This window comes from Festucalex cinctus, chromosome 18, assembly GCF_051991245.1.
Source record: "Festucalex cinctus isolate MCC-2025b chromosome 18, RoL_Fcin_1.0, whole genome shotgun sequence".
NCBI classification, from domain to species: domain Eukaryota; kingdom Metazoa; phylum Chordata; class Actinopteri; order Syngnathiformes; family Syngnathidae; genus Festucalex; species Festucalex cinctus.
Genome location: NC_135428.1, coordinates 16580052 through 16597113, shown reverse-complemented (window position 1 = coordinate 16597113; position 17062 = coordinate 16580052). Strand labels below are relative to the sequence as shown.

General features: G+C 38.8%; 1 protein-coding gene across 17 annotated transcripts in view; it reads left to right on the top strand.

Moving 5' to 3' along the window:
* The window catches only part of nbeaa (neurobeachin a), a 96955-nt gene that overhangs the window by 36082 nt on the left and 43811 nt on the right, over positions 1-17062 (top strand). For all 17 annotated transcript variants that reach the window (XM_077504555.1, XM_077504554.1, XM_077504546.1 and 14 more), the window contains exons 4-20: positions 1405-1500; positions 1585-1706; positions 3465-3591; positions 4883-5002; positions 6108-6254; positions 6591-6788; positions 8855-8988; positions 9070-9178; positions 10319-10471; positions 11081-11249; positions 12482-12561; positions 12672-12734; positions 12944-13041; positions 13114-13206; positions 13378-13486; positions 13569-13650; positions 15410-15533. In XM_077504555.1, the coding sequence (XP_077360681.1) occupies positions 1405-1500; positions 1585-1706; positions 3465-3591; positions 4883-5002; positions 6108-6254; positions 6591-6788; positions 8855-8988; positions 9070-9178; positions 10319-10471; positions 11081-11249; positions 12482-12561; positions 12672-12734; positions 12944-13041; positions 13114-13206; positions 13378-13486; positions 13569-13650; positions 15410-15533 (2024 nt within the window). The remainder of the gene's footprint in view (positions 1-1404; positions 1501-1584; positions 1707-3464; positions 3592-4882; positions 5003-6107; positions 6255-6590; positions 6789-8854; positions 8989-9069; positions 9179-10318; positions 10472-11080; positions 11250-12481; positions 12562-12671; positions 12735-12943; positions 13042-13113; positions 13207-13377; positions 13487-13568; positions 13651-15409; positions 15534-17062) is intronic.

Below are 17062 nucleotides of genomic sequence, written 5' to 3'. Positions count from 1 at the left end.
ATCTTCACTACGTAGTGAAGACAAGAAAGTGTGTTCAGGTCCCCTCCACAGTCCACAAACGGGAGTAAAGCCAAGAACGTGTAGGTCGTTTTCCTTCACAGTCCCCACAAAGTCCTGAAGCGAAAAAAGTGTGTGCAGTCCGAGGTTAATACATACAACCCCTAGTTAGTTTCCTTCGTTTTTTGTCTTTGTCAATTATTATCATGCAGGAGCTTTCAGGGCTTATTTTAAATGTATTTATTTCAGTATTACTGTATGGTCGAACACTTATTAGGCAATTGTTTACCTTACAAAATACTTACTGACCTCTTTCTTTTTAACTTGCATTCTGCAAATACTCCATCAAAACAAAACCTAGCGATAACTAGTAAAAACTAAAGTAACAAAAAAACAAAACACATTTTAAGCACTATTTAAAACAAACTGGATTTTAAAAAACAAAATTTAAAATGAAATAAAAGCAAACTTGCATTCTGCAAATACGCCATAAAAACAAAATCTAATAATAAAACTAATAAAAACTAAAGTAAAAAAATATATTAAAAAAACCTAACAAAAACACTAAATAATAATTAAAACAAACTGATTTAAATAAATAAATAAATAAATAAATAAATAAATATATATATAAAATTAAATAATAGCAAAATTAAACACAAAACCTAAAACTAAAACTAATAAAAATTTAAATAAAATAAAAAAAACAATAAAAAATAACACACTCTAAACACTAATTAAAACAAACTGAATTAAAAAAATTAATATGAAATAAAAGTAAACTTGTATTCTGCAAATATTCCATAAAAACAAAAACTAATACTAAAACTAATAAAAACTAAAGTTTAAAAAAAATATAAAACGAACAAACGCCCTCTAAACACTAATTAAAACAAACTGAATTTTAAAAAACAGAAATTAAAATGAAATAAAACTAAACTTGCATTATACAAATATACCATAAAACAAAACCTAATACTAATACTAAAGTAAAAATAAAAACAACTAACAAACACACTCTAAACACTAATTAAAACAAACTGAATAAAAAAAACAACAAAAAAAGAACCCATACTCTTATAATCCTGATAATTTTGCATTCCTCAATAATCCTCACAAATTAGTGAAGACAAAATGTGCAATGTTTGATTCAGACACCCTGATTCCTTCCTTTCACCAGCAAGCCCTAATTACAAACAGACAGACAGACAGACAGGTCGATGCAGAGTTGCCATGGTATTGATGAAGCCGAGGTGATTGAGGGTCTTATTGAGCCGGCGGCTTGTGGTGGAGATGTGATGTCACACCGTGTTCTGCCCCCACCACCACCAGGGAGCGTGTATCAATTTGTACGTGTCAATCACTCCTCGTCGCTCTCCTTCACTTGAAATCCTCTCCTCTTCGCAGCCCCGACACGCCATCAAGTTGTTGTCCGTGTTGAATCAGATGCCTCAGCGTCACGGCCCCGACACCTTCTTCAATTTCCCAGGACGCAGCGCCGCGGTATGTGTTTTGAAACCCACCTCCCGGCTTTTATTCGGAACACCTCGGTTGTAAGCACGCACGCTCCCGTTTGTGTCGCCGCAGGCCATCGCCTTGCCGCCTATCGCCAAGTGGCCGTACCAAAACGGCTTCACCATCAACACGTGGTTCCGCCAGGATCCGCTCAACAACATCAACGTGGACAAAGACAAACCCTACCTTTACTGGTGAGTCACCAGGGAAACAAAAACAGCTTGTAATTCGGGAGGTAGAACATTTATTTGGGTGTCAACTTCATCCCGCTCTCATATTTTGGTATAGTATAAAAGTCATAGCAGAATGAATTCCATTCATTCATTTGTTCATTTTCCTAACCGCTTATCCTAATTGAAAGCATTTAACTTCAGAGAGACTGTAATGCTAACAGCTAGCTGCTAGCAACTTACGTCGGAGACTTCTGCCAAATCATACAATGACGGCGAAATTAATGAGCGATTTCTTAGCGTCCTAAACTAGCAATTGAATACGAGTTCGGGATAGCGTTGTGTTGATGTTGGTTGCATCTACAATGTTGATCAAAACTACGATATAAAATAAACTATGGTAAACTGTCAAACCGGTTTACCGTCAGCATTAAGCTAGCGGGCGTTAAAGCAAAGTGCGGTTGTTTTAAATAGGAAATGTGACACTCAAAGGAACGAGGCGAGTATGGTAAACAACTACGTGTGTTTCCCTGGCAACCGTTTGCCGGGTGGCCGGTGCCCTCATCTTCCCCCCACCCGTGTCCCCCTCCGGCCCTGCTGGCTCTTATCATGGTCCAGCAGGCACTTGCTGTTGTCGTCCATCTTGTTGCCGTTTGTCTTGTGTGTGCAGATGACACGCTGCCAGCTCGTACCCACAAACAGCAGCAGGGGGAGGCAGCTGCAATTGCTTCATTTGTTTTTATTTTGCTTTTAGGACAGGAAGTTTTTATTGTTATTTCTTGTCGTCGTGCTCATTTCTAATGTGTATGGTGGCAGTTAACACGACTAACTGGAGATCACATTAATCATATGACTCATACGAGAGACAGTCTGCAATGGACTATTGTTGACTTTATGGATTTTTTCTATTGGTTGTGTTTATGCCTGTCATGCAAGGTGGCGACTACCTTGGCGAGAGGAACAATCACATTAACTATATGACATGTGAAATGCGGTTGACATTTTTAGGAGTCTGTGGATTATTTCGAAATTGTGTTTATTTTCATTGTGCCAGGTTGCCAGTATGAATAAGGGTGGAGAGTAATCATATGACTCCTACATTGCACCCACACGCGTCAGAGGGTGCTATCTATATGTTTTGTCTTGTGGATTATTTTTGTTGTAATTATTTTGATATTGCATGTAGATTGCGACTGTGCACATGATCAAGCAGGTCATTAATTATTTTTTACGTATAATTCCAAATTGTTGGGTTCATTCCTATTGCCCATGTTCGAGCTTGCGGTGGGCCGTCTTTAACTTAGTAGATTATTTCAAGTTGTGCATTTTTCTCTTGTTGCAGGTTACCTGGCAAGAGGCAGAGATCACATTAATGATACGATACATCAATTGCACATGTGCATGCACCCGAATATGCGTTGGACTTTATTTTAACTTTGTGGATTATTTCAGGTCATCATCGATTTACACTGTGCATGATGGCTGTTACTGTGGTTGACGGGGGAAAGGCACTTTATTTTATTAATTGTGATTAAGCCGGTCATCAAGTTGTTTTTTTTTTTACTCAGTGGATTATTTTGAGTTATTTATTTCTGTTGCACAAGGTGGAAGTTATGGTGAGCGATTGAAATAATCATACATCTTGTAACGAGCAAGCGAAACATTGACTTTTTTGACTGTGGATTATTTCTAATAATTGCATTTATTTCATTTGACAAGGTGACTATTATTTCACAGAACAAAGACTATATTAAAATTGTCTCCCTCCCTTTTGCTTTGCAGCTTCCGCACCAGTAAAGGAATCGGCTACTCGGCTCACTTTGTGGGCAACTGTTTGATCGTGACCTCCCTCAAGTCTAAAGGGAAAGGCTTCCAACACTGCGTCAAGTACGACTTCCAGCCGCGAAAGGTGAGAACAACAAACGCGTGTGCAAAGAAAAAGGAAATTTGGCCAAATTTCACATATCGACACCTTCTTAAAATAATTGCCCAAGTCATTTTTTCAGATTTTTCAGGAAACACAAAAAATTTAACCATCACGAGGAGATGATTTAGGAAAAAAATAATGATTTTGAAAAAAAATAATTGCCTCAGTCATTTTTTCCAAATTTTGTCAGGCAACACAAAAAAAAACAAAAAATTGAACCATTTGCATCATGAGGAGATAAAAGGAGAAAAAAAATAATTTTGCAAAAAAAAAAAAAAAAATGCCTGTCATTTTTTCAGATTTTTCAGCAAACACAAAGAAAAGAACCATTTGCATCATGAGGAGATGATTTAGAAAACAAAATAATTTAGCAAAAAAATAATTGCCAAAGTATTTTTTTTCTATTTTTTCAGGAAACAAAAAAAAACAAAAAAAACATTTGCATCATGAGATGATTTAGACAAAAAATAAATACATTTTGAAAAAAAAATTGCCTAAGTATTTTTATTTGTATTTTTTTTTTAGATTTTCTAGGAAACAAAAAATTCAACCATTTGCATTATGAGGAGATGATTTAGACCCAAAAAAAAAGAAAAAAAAAATGCACAAAAAAAAATTGTAAAGTAAAAATTAAAGTAAAGTAAAAATTGTAAAGTATTTTTTTCAGATTTTTCAGGAAACACTCAAAATGAACCATTTGCATCATGAGGAGATGATTTAGACAAAAAAATAATTTTGCAAAAAATAATTGCTTAAGTCATTTTTTTCAGATTCTTCAGGAAACACAAAACATTTAACTATTTTTCATCATGAGGAGATGATTTAGACAACAAAATAATTTTGCAAGAAAATAATTGCCTCAGTCATTTTTTCCCCCCAGATTTTTAAGGAAACAAAAATTTCAACCATTTGCATCACAATGAGATTATTGAGACAAAAACTAAATAAATTTTGCAAAAAGAAATAATTGCCCAAGTCATTTTTTTCAGATTTTTCAGGAAACAAAAAATGTAACCATTTGCATCGTGAGATGATTTAGACTAAAATAAATAAATAAATAAATAAATAAATAAATAAATAAATAAATTAAGCAAAAGAAAACGACTTAGGTAATTATTTTAATCGGGTGACGATATTGTATTTCCTTGTTTTAACTTTATAAAAATCTTTTATTGATGATCTGTATGTCTATCCATTTTATAAATCAAACGTTTGCGAAACCCTGCTTAAATCAACTGTGTGCTTAAACGCGTGTGTGTATTTTTTTTTGTAGTGGTACATGATCAGCATCGTGCACATCTACAACCGCTGGAGGAACTCGGAGATCCGCTGCTACGTCAACGGGCAGCTGGTCTCCTACGGCGACATGGCCTGGCACGTCAACACCAACGACGTAAGAAAAAACGCCGCCTGACATTTTGTCCTTTCCCTGAGTCGCCCTCGGGCCGCTGTCCAACCCGGTCGGGAAGCAAAAAGCACCAAGCTGCCACGGGGGGCGGGGGAGGGATTGGCGAGAGGAAGCGCGTCCTTCACAAGTTGACACTTTGTAGCATAAAAACAAAGTGTAAGCAAAAAAGCTGTGTGGGCGTGTGTCATTGGTAGATGATAAAAATGATGTCATCAATCACTGTGGAGCCACTTCAATTGCCGAAGATCAAAGAGAAGCAGTGTGATAGAATATGAATTAAGACGAGATGAAATGTGATGATAAATTCATGAGACATTAACTGATGTGAATTTTATCAAAGTATATAGAATATGAATTGAGACTTGGTGATAAATTGTTGAGACATAAATGGCAGAAATGATACAGAAGATATAAAATTGCTGAGGTGTGAAAAACTTGACAATATGTAAATAAATACACACATAACAGCTCCATCATTTGAATGATGAGAATGTTAACTCATTCAAGCCCAAAAACATGTAAAAATGTTTTAATACTTTGCCCTGACATCCCAAAAATGTGTTTAAACATTTTTTTTTTTCTTATACAAGAACGTACAGAATGCTTTCATGCAGCTTCAGACATGAAAAGCTGGCTTAAAGCAATGGTAGTTAAAAAAAATAAATAAAAAAATAAAAAAACGGCCAGTAGATGGCAGCAGAGTATAAGAGATCAACCAGGGCAATGTTACAGCAAGCTCTTTTTGCCAGTGCTTTCACCAGGAATGTGAATATTGATTAAACTTAGCGATATTCTAATGCTAATTGCTGAAAAACAGAAACAGATACAAATATACTTTTTTGCCAACGAAAGAAGATACTCTAATCTTTCTTTTGGTAGGTTCCATGTTTTTATAGCAATAGAACACAACATTCTGTGGTCCTTGCAGAATCAGTCAAAATCCAGTGAAACAGCCAGGGGTGAAGGGGGTTGCTTCAGTGAAAATGACTGTCAGTGAACGAGTTAAAAATGTATGCCATTTGTTTATGTACTGTGTGACATGACGATAAGGCATCCCCAGCTACATTATTCATGTTTTTGTTCGGCTTAGAGCTACGACAAATGCTTCCTGGGCTCCTCGGAGACGGCCGACGCCAACCGAGTGTTTTGCGGCCAGCTTGGCGCCATCTATGTCTTCAGCGAGGCGCTCAACCCTGCTCAAATCTTTGCCATACACCAGCTTGGACCCGGCTACAAGGTGAGACCTAGTGAAATGAATCAGAATTTGCATTGCTGACAGGATGAAATAATATCATTCAAATCGTTGAGGGCAGGATGAAATATGCTGCATGTGAGAATAACAGCTAGCCGGCTAAAGCTAACAAGGCAGGACTAAATATGACTATTTAGTCCTGCCTTTTTCTTTCTCTCTGCCACTAATTGAATTAGCGTCCGCGTTAGCGCGTTGTTCATTAAGCTAATGCTTCCTCACGTACCGCCACCATAAAGCTGATTACGCTTGGGTCTGCCCAGATGTTCCTCCCAGCCAACTTTGAACCTTTTACCTTTTTCTCCACCCCCCCAACACCAACAGAGCACGTTCAAGTTCAAGTCTGAGAGTGACATTCACCTGGCCGAGCACCACAAGCAGGTTCTGTACGACGGCAAGCTGGCCAGCTCCATCTCCTTCACGTACAACGCCAAGGCCACCGACGCGCAGCTCTGCCTGGAGTCCTCGCCGCGAGAGAACGCCTCCATCTTTGTGCACTCGCCACACGCCCTCATGCTGCAGGTCCGTGTGTTTGTGTGTATGTGTGTGTAGGACGCTGAATGAAGGTCACAAAAAGACTCAAAGTTGACATTTCCCAGAGTGCTGGAAAGAGCATCTTGTTTTTTTCCCCTTTGGTGTGTTCTTGTATAATTGCTGAATGCTGAAGCATTCCCACATTTGTTATTGTGATTTTTATTCTCCACACTTTTTTGCCGCGTAACAACTCCCACATAATACTTCCAATTTACATTGTTCAAATTTCAACTAGCTTTAAAAATTCACGCCTCCCGGGGTATATATCGTCTGATTCCACATTACTTACAGTATTTGCACAATTTAACACTTAAGATCAACTTTTCCCCATTCATTTTCAATGGGACAGACAGTGAACTTTTTCTAAGTATCACTTTCCACGCCCACTTCAATACATATAACTTATCATTACTAGGTGTCTGATACTGGCAGAGTTGGTAAAGCGCATTGTCCAGTAACCAGGAGGTTATAATTTCATAATCTGTCTTTCAATTTACTTCTTAAGCATTTCACATGTATTAAAATCTTAACATTCAGCTATTAGCATTCAGCTTTCAACATTCCCACGCAATTTCTCGAAATTGCACTTAGTCGAGTTCATTTTACGTAAAAAAAATTTTTGAATCAAAAAGAAAAAAATCATTTAAACAATACAGTTTTTATTTTCTTAATGTCATTAATATACAGTTGATTACATATTTTTAATGAATTGCATTATTTCAATTGCATGAATTGAATATTTTATTTGATAAATCTAAACTTTTCCAACATCACTCTTTGGTTGTTGTGTTTACACAATTTTATATACATTAATTTATTATTATTATTATTATTATTATTATTATTATTATTATTATTATTATTATTATTAAATATTAAATTAAATCTTAATTTAATACCACACAATATATCTTATGAATTGCTTTTTAGATTTATATATTAAATACAGTTCACTGTATGTATTAAATAAAAAATATTGAACATAGTTATAAAGCAATAGTCATGTTTTTGTTCAGATGACATTATTAATAAGCGCAGTAATCTCCTTAAATGATCCAAATATAGAATGGATGGATGGATAATCAACTTAAAGAAAGCAGTTTTCTTACTAATGTTGTATTTATTATGCTGCGTTCTCACCAAAAGCGAGGGACGGCGATTCAGCGGGGCGTTTGCATTGTAGTCAATGGAGTTCGCGCGCAACGGAACGAAAGTGCGTGGGGCGGCGCGGAGGACGCGTTTCACGCGTTGGGACGCGGTGCGCAGCAGCGAAAATCCGCACATTCGCGACGAAAATCCGCACATTCGCATATTCGTCGAAGTTCCAAAAATTGAACTTTTTTCGCGTTTCGCCTCGCGGTAGCCAATCGGCGTCGAGTACGGGCCACGTCACACACAGCGTCCTCTCTATTGTCACCCCGAGCGCAACAACACGGCCAGCCGTGACAGAATGATGATCAAGAAAGTGCTGGTAAGTCTGTTTACTTGCTTTTGAACTGTACCGAGTTAGCAGCAGTGCTTTTTATTAACGCCAAAGCTATTTTTAGCTCAAATGCCGGCCGCCCGATTGCCACTAAAAAAGCGAAAGTGCTATCACGTACCTCAAAAAAGGAGAAAATAGTGCCACGGCTGTTTAGTTCCAGGAAAGAAGTGAAAGTAGTTCGCGGTGCTCACTTTTTGTTGACTCGCTAAAGTGCTCCACTTCCTTGGTCACCAAGGGACACGCCTCCTCCGCTCCGGTGAGCACAAAAGCGCAAATGAGCGGCAACCGTTCCATAAACACTCTACGCGGTGAAACGCTCGCGAATGAAGCGTCCCAGTTCGCCTTTTTGGATTTGGTGAGAACGTAGCATTAGTCTTTTGATTTTCTTGCATACATTTTGAGATTCTGATGGTTTCAATGGTCTTACAAATCATTTATAGCGCCACCTGCAGTTTTGAAATGCTCAACCAGTATGTTAGCGTAGACACACTTTTTTTTGTTTTGATGCCAGGTATGAAAAATGGTATTCATTGAAAAAACGGGGCTTAAAAGAATTTATATCCAACTGCAGGACGTGAAGGCCATCGTGACGCACTCCATCCACAGTGCGATCCACTCCATCGGCGGCATCCAGGTCCTCTTCCCGCTCTTCGCCCAGCTGGACTACAAGCAGCTCAACGACGCTGCCGTGGACACCACCGTGTGGTCAGGAGTCGCCAAATCGCGAATTTCTTTTGCGGATCATCTCGAGTTGGATCTCATTCCGGCGTATACTGTGTTTTGCAGTGCCACGCTTCTCGCCTTCCTGGTGGAGCTGCTCAAGAGCTCAGTCGCAATGCAGGAGCAGATGCTGGGAGGCAAAGGCTTCCTGGTCATCGGATACCTACTGGAGAAGGTCAGTGAAAGAAAATTCAGCCGTTGTCACTTAGCAACATGAAAAGCCCGGAAAAGGTAGACGACGTCAGCCAATTTGATGTGAATCAGCTATTTGGGCCTTGTAGAATTTAAGAATAAAAGTTAGCCCCAGAAGTCAGTGTCAGTATGATATTTGGTAGATGTGTCCATAATGATTAGAACCACAAAAAAAAGTCTCAAGTAGTCATGCCAGAAAAGGCACACGAAGTCTGCCACGTCGTTTCGAAGTGGCCATTTTAGGGCCTTAATTATGGAGGACCCAAAACTGCTAAAATAAAAAATAAATAAATGTATAAATAAAACTGATATTAAAAAAAATCAAAAAATAAATACAAAAAATAAATATAAATGGGAATAAAAACAATATAAATTATAGCATTAAATAAAAGTAAAAATAAATACAAAAATAAAAAATGAGATTCAAAAAATAAATACAAAAATAAATGTGGAAATAAATACAAAAATAAATATATCTAAATAGAATTAAATATGAAAATGCTCTGCTCTCAGCCTCTCACATTTATTTATTTCATGCTGCAGACGCTCTGTCAGGACTCGGAAATATTATTCAAATGAGGGGGCGGTCCAAAGCGTGTCTTGGGTTGCAAACTGCCTTTCTGGAAATCTTGCTGGTTTGCATGGAAAGCTCCAGCAATGGACGACGATCTTGTTCACTGCTCGACAAGTCATTTATTTTTGTTATTTATTTATTTATTTATTTATTTATTTATCTATTTATCTATCTATCTATTTTTTAATCTCGATTTTATTTTTGTATTTATTTTTACACTATATATTTTTTAATTTACATTTATAATTTTTTATATTTAATTTTTGAATTATATTTTTTATATCCGTTTGTATTTTCACTTTTATTCATTTATTTATACATTTATTTATTTTACATTTTAGCATTTTTCCTGTGGTCCTTCAAAGACGAACTCATCCCAAATGTTTTTTTTTCTCTCTCTCTCCATTCACTACCAAATTTGAACCTTGCGTACAAGACAGCTGGGGGATGCAAAATTGAGAAAGTGTGTTTCAAATACTACACTAAGTCGACTCTGCAATGTTATTCTCTTACGTTGCTGACTCTGACACTTCTTCATCTTGTGTGAAGTCGTCGAGGGTCCACATCACTCGGGCAGTCCTGGAGCAATTCTTGTCCTTCGCCAAGTACCTGGACGGGTTGCCCCACGGGGCGCCGCTCCTCAAGCAGCTGTGCGACCATGTCCTGTTCAACGCCGCCATCTGGATACACACGCCTGCCAAGGTTAGTCTGGATGTGTGTGGGACGTGTGATGTGGGTATCTGAGCCACAAATAAGAACTTAGGGAAGTCGACAAAAGCCACAAAATGGAGGTTTGAAGTCAACCTGATAGTGTTGTGGTTGTTGTCAGGTGAGGAAGGAGGGCGGATGGTGGGGTTGCAGTGATTCATTGTGTTTGAGGAAGTGGTGTTGTGGAGATGTCACTTGAAGGCATCATCATCATCTCAGGGAGGGACAGGAAGTGAAGTGTAACATGGAATATTCACGCCAAACGAGCTAGCTCGTTAAGACTAACGACCTCAGAGATTTCAATGTGAGCTTGTTGGGAGGATTTCGACAAGTGTAAACATTACAAATGTAAAGTGCCTCCATTGCCGTGCGAAAGGGGGGGGGGGGCTGGCGGAGTCTTGCACATCTACAACGCCGAGTTGTGTTGAAGTGGGTGCATGATGGTGTGCTGTGGGCGTACGGTATGTTGTGAAAGGTGTCTTGCGTGTATTTGTGCCTGTGTAAAATGTTGTCATGGTTACGTAATGTCCACATATAATAACCGTGGTCCACGGACCAGCAGTAATGATTTGTGACTTTGTGCCGCGCGTGTGCGTGCGCCAGGTTCAGCTGTCTCTGTACACGTACTTGTCGTCGGAGTTCATCGGCACGGCGACCATCTACTCAACCATCCGGCGCGTGGGCACCGTGCTACAGCTCATGCACACGCTCAAGTACTACTATTGGGCTGTCAACCCGCTTGACTGCAGCGCCATCACACCCAAAGGCCTCGGTAAGCGCAGGTCCACACATACCCCCCCCCCCCCCCCCCCCACACACACACACACACACACACACACACACACACACCCCACCCCCAGTATATCACCCATGACGTGCTGGCCATGGACCAAGCTTGATTAGCTTGACTTGACTTACTTCAATTGAATTGTATGGCGATGGAATATGAATTTGCACGGAAATTGGTCGCAGCATCACAAGCAGTTTAAACTCAGGATGAAATTAGTTATTGCACTGCATGATAAGGTACCTTAATGTAAAACAAAATCATTATATTTTTTATAGGTATTTCATCAGCCATTTTCACAGAAGCAATCCCCTTCACTCACTCACTCACTCACTCACTCACTCACTCACTGTTACACTGGATTTTGGCAGATTTTGAAAGGCCCACAGAATATTGTGTATTATTGCTATAAAAACATAGAACCGACCAAGAGAGAGATTAGTCTCTTTTTTCATCAGGGAAATCATATGTATTTCTGTTTCTGTTTTGCAGTAGTTAGCATTAGAATATAGCTAAGTTTCAGCATTATTAGATTTCTATTTTATGTTTATGTAATGTGAAAGGTAATTTTTTTAAGAACTTCCTTTTTGGAATTTTATTTATGCTGATCTTATTACTAATATTACAAATATTTGATGCCATTTAAATTGCTATAGCGCGCACCCCTAATATTGCTTGTATTGCGAGTTGCTTGGTTAACCCCACTAATGTTACAGATATTGGTTATATTGCTAATGCTACTAACTTCGTCATAATGCTATTATCACATAATGCTAGCTCGAATAATATCACTAATATAGATCATTTATACTGCTAATTTCCTTTATATTGGCAAACTGGGTCATGTTATCAATTATGTTGCTAACATGGCTAACTGCTACTATTACAGATATGTTATCATCATGTTACTATTGTCGCTCATCTCTCTTATTAATAGGCATATATATAGATAGATCGATCGATAGATCGATCGATCGATCTATAGATAGATCGATATAGAGATATAGATATGTATATAGGCTGATGTGTGAAGATTGAGTATCACGGATCCATTTTGCCACTATTGGCATGTAGGGTTAGATCATGTGTAGTAAAATCATGTCCACTGCCTTATTTTACTGATGAATATCTAGAAATAATATTGTTTCCTTTAACGGGAAATGAAAAATGTGTTAATATAATGTGTGAATTACTAATATGTGTGTGCGGGTGTTCAGATGGACCTCGACCGTCCCAAAAGGAGATCATCTCCTTGCGGGCCTTCATGCTCCTCTTCCTCAAACAGCTCATACTTAAGGTAGGCATTAAAAAGCTTTTTAGGGTAATATTGTTCAAAACAAAATTGCTAAAATGGCTGATGTTGTGAATGGTGCTAATATTGCTAATGCTCTGCTTGTGTGTTTCTAGGACCGGGGTGTCAAGGAGGATGAGCTGCAGAGTATTCTCAACTACCTGTTGACCATGCACGAGGTTGGTGCTTTTAAAATATCCTGCTAAGGTTGCTAACATGGCTAATCGTTCTAAGGTAGCTCATATTATAGCTAGCATTGGCATTTCAGCTTATATTGCTATTTTAGCTAATATGGCTATTATTGGTAATATTGCTAATATTGATGTTATCACAAATGGCTAAAGGATCATCATGACTTTGTAATATTATCTTTTATTGTCTTCTACAGGATGAGAACATCCACGACGTGCTGCAGCTGCTGGTGGCGCTCATGTCTGAGCACCCGGCCTCCATGATTCCCGCCTTCGACCAGAGGAACGGGATAAGGTGAGGTGGACGCCGTCAGCTAGCCTCCCATCCGGACAAAGAACTAAAATAACATGAATGTATGTGTTGCAGAGTGATCTGCAAGCTGCTGGCCTCCAAGAGTGAGAGTATTCGAGTACAGGCCCTCAAAGTACTCGGGTACTTTCTCAAGCACCTTGGTCACAAGTAAGTAAATTGTTAGCTATGAAAAAGACGGTAATGTTGCTAATGATGTTGAAATTGCTAGTTTATACTGCTAATGTCGCTCACGTCTTGTTTTTCGCTATTTCTATAAAACTACTAATATTAATAAAATGGCTAATATATTAACATCCGGTACTATAATGTATTTATTAGGAGGAAGGTGGAGATCATGCACACTCACAGTCTATTCACACTGCTTGGTGAGCGTCTGATGATGCACACCAACACCGTGTCCGTCACCACCTACAACACGCTCTACGAGGTACGTGATTGGCTACCCGGTTACCGTGGCGATGCGCTCACTCACTGGCACTCACTATGGCGTCCTTGTTTGGGCTTTGCAGATCCTGACGGAGCAGGTGTGCACGCAGGTGGTCCACAAGCCACACCCAGAACCAGATTCCACCATCAAGATCCAGAATCCCAGTGAGTCGCCATTCTGTTACACTATGCTAATGTTGTTAACATTCCTAATTAGCTAGGATCACTAATTTTGTCCTATCATCGGTGATATTGATAATGTTGCTAGCATTGCCAGTATCCCATAGATTGCTAAATTCAACAACTTGATCATCACAAATAGCATATAATGTTGCTAAAATGGTTAGTATCAGGAATGTAACTAGAATAGTTAAATTTCAGTCGTATTATCACTAATAGTGATAATATTGCTAAAATTCCTGATATCCTAAATATAGCCAAAATTCCTAATTTCTGCAAGAATTTTTCAAGCTATATCTGCTATATTTGCCTCTTGGCCAGGACTCCCTTGAAAAAGATTTTTTTTTTTTTTTTGTAACTTTTTATTTTACCATTTTTCAACATACAAAATGAAAATCACACAAATGAACAAGCAGACTTGCAAAGAACAATCAACATTGCAAGGGATTACCAAATACAAAAATAACAAAAAACTAATAATAATAATAATAATAATTAAAAAAAAAAAAAAAAAAAAAAAAAAAAAGAAGAGGTCCGAGATGTTACCAAACAAAAATACAAAAAAATGCCTAAACAAAAATAAAATACCTCAAATGACACATCCTTACAGACAATCTGCAGCATTACTCAGGTATGCATACCATTTCTGCCATCGTCTTTCACCCAGATCTTTTTGAAGACGAATGGTATATGTCATCTGCTCTGAGACATGTATCTGTTTTACAATATTAACAAAAAGGTCAACACTGGGACAGGTTTTCTGCATCCAGTGTTTTGTGATAGCCTTCTTGGCAACTGCCAACAAAATCCGATAAAGATAAACATCGCTTTTTTCCAATCTTTCCGGTATAATTCCCAGATAAAGAACTGAAAAGGACACACATATATCGAGATGCAAAACCCTCGAAACAATCCCTGCCACCTCTTTCCAGAAAAACTGGATGGAGGGGCAGGACCAAAATATATGAGCGTGATCCGCCATAGGCTCTCCACATTCCCTCCAGCAGCTCAACTGTGTACCAGTCTGTTTAGACTTCCACTTAGGAGTAATGAAGTAGCGAATTAAGTTTTTCCAGCAAAAGTCCCTCCAAGTCCAGGAGACAGTAGAAGAAGCTTGCGTTTTCCAAGAATCCAGCCACATGTTGTCCGTTATTTCGATGTTCAGTTCTTTCTCCCAGCGATGCTTCACATAGTCCGTGGTGACCATATTTAATGAAACAATACCATTATATAATTTACTTATTAATCCTTTGCTACTGGCTGAGTCGTAAGCATCCACAAATATACAGACAATCTTTGATTGAACTGAAAAAGAGGTTTTTAATCTCAACGGGACTATCCTGGTCAAATAAAGGTTAAATAAAAATAAATATCTCTAATGCAGCTAATGTTAGTAAAATGGCTAATATCAGAAATATAACAACAATTTCACAAATTTCAACAATATTGTCATGAATTTCACCATTATCACTAAGATTGATTGTAAAAGTGGCAAATGTTGCTAAAATTGCTACATTGTAAATGCAGCTAAGATTGCAACTTTCAACAATGTATTTGTCACATCGCACTATTTTGCTAATGTTGCTAATATTGTTAATGACCTAAATATAGCTATGGTCTCTATTTTTGCAATATTTTGTCACTAGTGTAGCTAAGATTGCTAATGCTGCTATTATTTTCAATGACGGTCATATGGCTAACATTGTTAGTGGCCAACATGCTCATTTGTATTTACTGTATGCAGTGATCCTGAAAGTTGTTGCCACGCTGCTGAAGAATTCGTCTCCCAGCTCCGAGCTGATGGAAGTCAGGAGACTTTTCCTGTCCGACATGATCAAACTCTTCAGCAACAGCAGAGAAAACAGACGGTACCTGTCACACAACTCCTCAGGCTTTTTTCCAACTGGCAGCACAAAAACATCCGTTATCGTTACTATGATTATAATTAGTTGGTTAGTTTGTCAGTTTATGGTATCTAGTTAGTTAGTTAGTTAGCTGGTTAGTTGGTTGGTTGTTTAGTAACTAGTCAGCTGATTGAGTTATTTAACAATTAAAAAAACGGCTGGTTATATGGTAAGTTTGATTAGCTGAACAGTTACTAATTTAGCTAGATGTTAGTTGGTCAGTTGGTAAGTTGGTTGGTTAGCTGGTTATTTGATTGGTTTGTGAGATAGTTAGCTGATTGGGTTATTTAACAATTAAAAAAACAGCTGGTTATATGGTAAGTTTCGTTAACTGGACAGTTACTAATTTAGCTAGATGTTAGTTGGTTAGTTAGTTGGTAGGTGGGTTGGTTACCTGGTTATTTGATTGGTTTGTGACATAGCTGATTGGGTTATTTAACAATTAAAAAATAGCTGGTTATATGGTAAGTTTTATTAGCTGGATAGCTACTAATTTAGCCAGATAGTTGGTTAGTTAGTTGGTTGATTGTTAGCTGGTTATTTGATTGGTAAGTGACTAGTTAGCCGATTGGGTTATTTAACAATTTTAAAAAATAGCTGGTTATATGGTAAGTTTCATTAGCTGGATAGCTACTAATTTAGCTAGATGGTTAGTTGGATGTTAAGCTGGTTGGTTAGTTAGCTAGCGAACTTAGTAGTTGCGAAATTAGTAGTGGTTGCTCAATTACCCGGGATTTTCACCGGATGCGGTTGCGGTGCGGTTGCGGTGCGTTCCGGCGACGCAAGCAATTAGATTACATTCATTCGAATGGTGCAGTTTACAACGCTTGCGTGTGCGTTGCGTGTCGACTGCGTCTCAGCTGCGGCGTGCCGCAGCCCTTCCGCAAGGATAGACCTATTTTCTATTTTTGCCGGACGCCGCAGCGGTAGGCCTCCGGCAAATGGCAAGCTAGCACAAAACACATCGAGCGGGACAGGAAGACCGACGCAGTTTCAAAATAAATTTCCGGTTACCTTTCAAGATAAAACACTCGCCAGCTCCTATTTCGCAAGCATGCTAGCAAAACGTGATGTGGGCGTAGACGGGCCTGGAGTTAACGTGCGAGGTGCTCATTCACGGTTTAGACACCAGTGAACATGGACGAGGAGAGCTTTATATTGGAGGTAGAAAGCCACAAAATAATAAAAGTCCACCTCTCTTTCTGCTTCTCTGTTGAGCACAGACTTTCTGTGTGTTTGTCGTTGTTTTTAATGCCACATGATCGCGAGCGGTCACGCGAGACACGGCGGGAAGTGGTCGGCGACGGAGCTGCCGGACTGCATCTGTGCGGAGCCGGTGTGGATTGGCCAAAAAATTGACGCGTCCGGAGCACGCAGTCAAGATGCACCGCGCTGCAGCCGCACCGCAACCGCACCGCACACGCAACCGGTGTAAACCCGGGGTGAATTTGTTGCTGTTCCGTTTCTGCACATGACTTTCTGAGGGTTGGGTT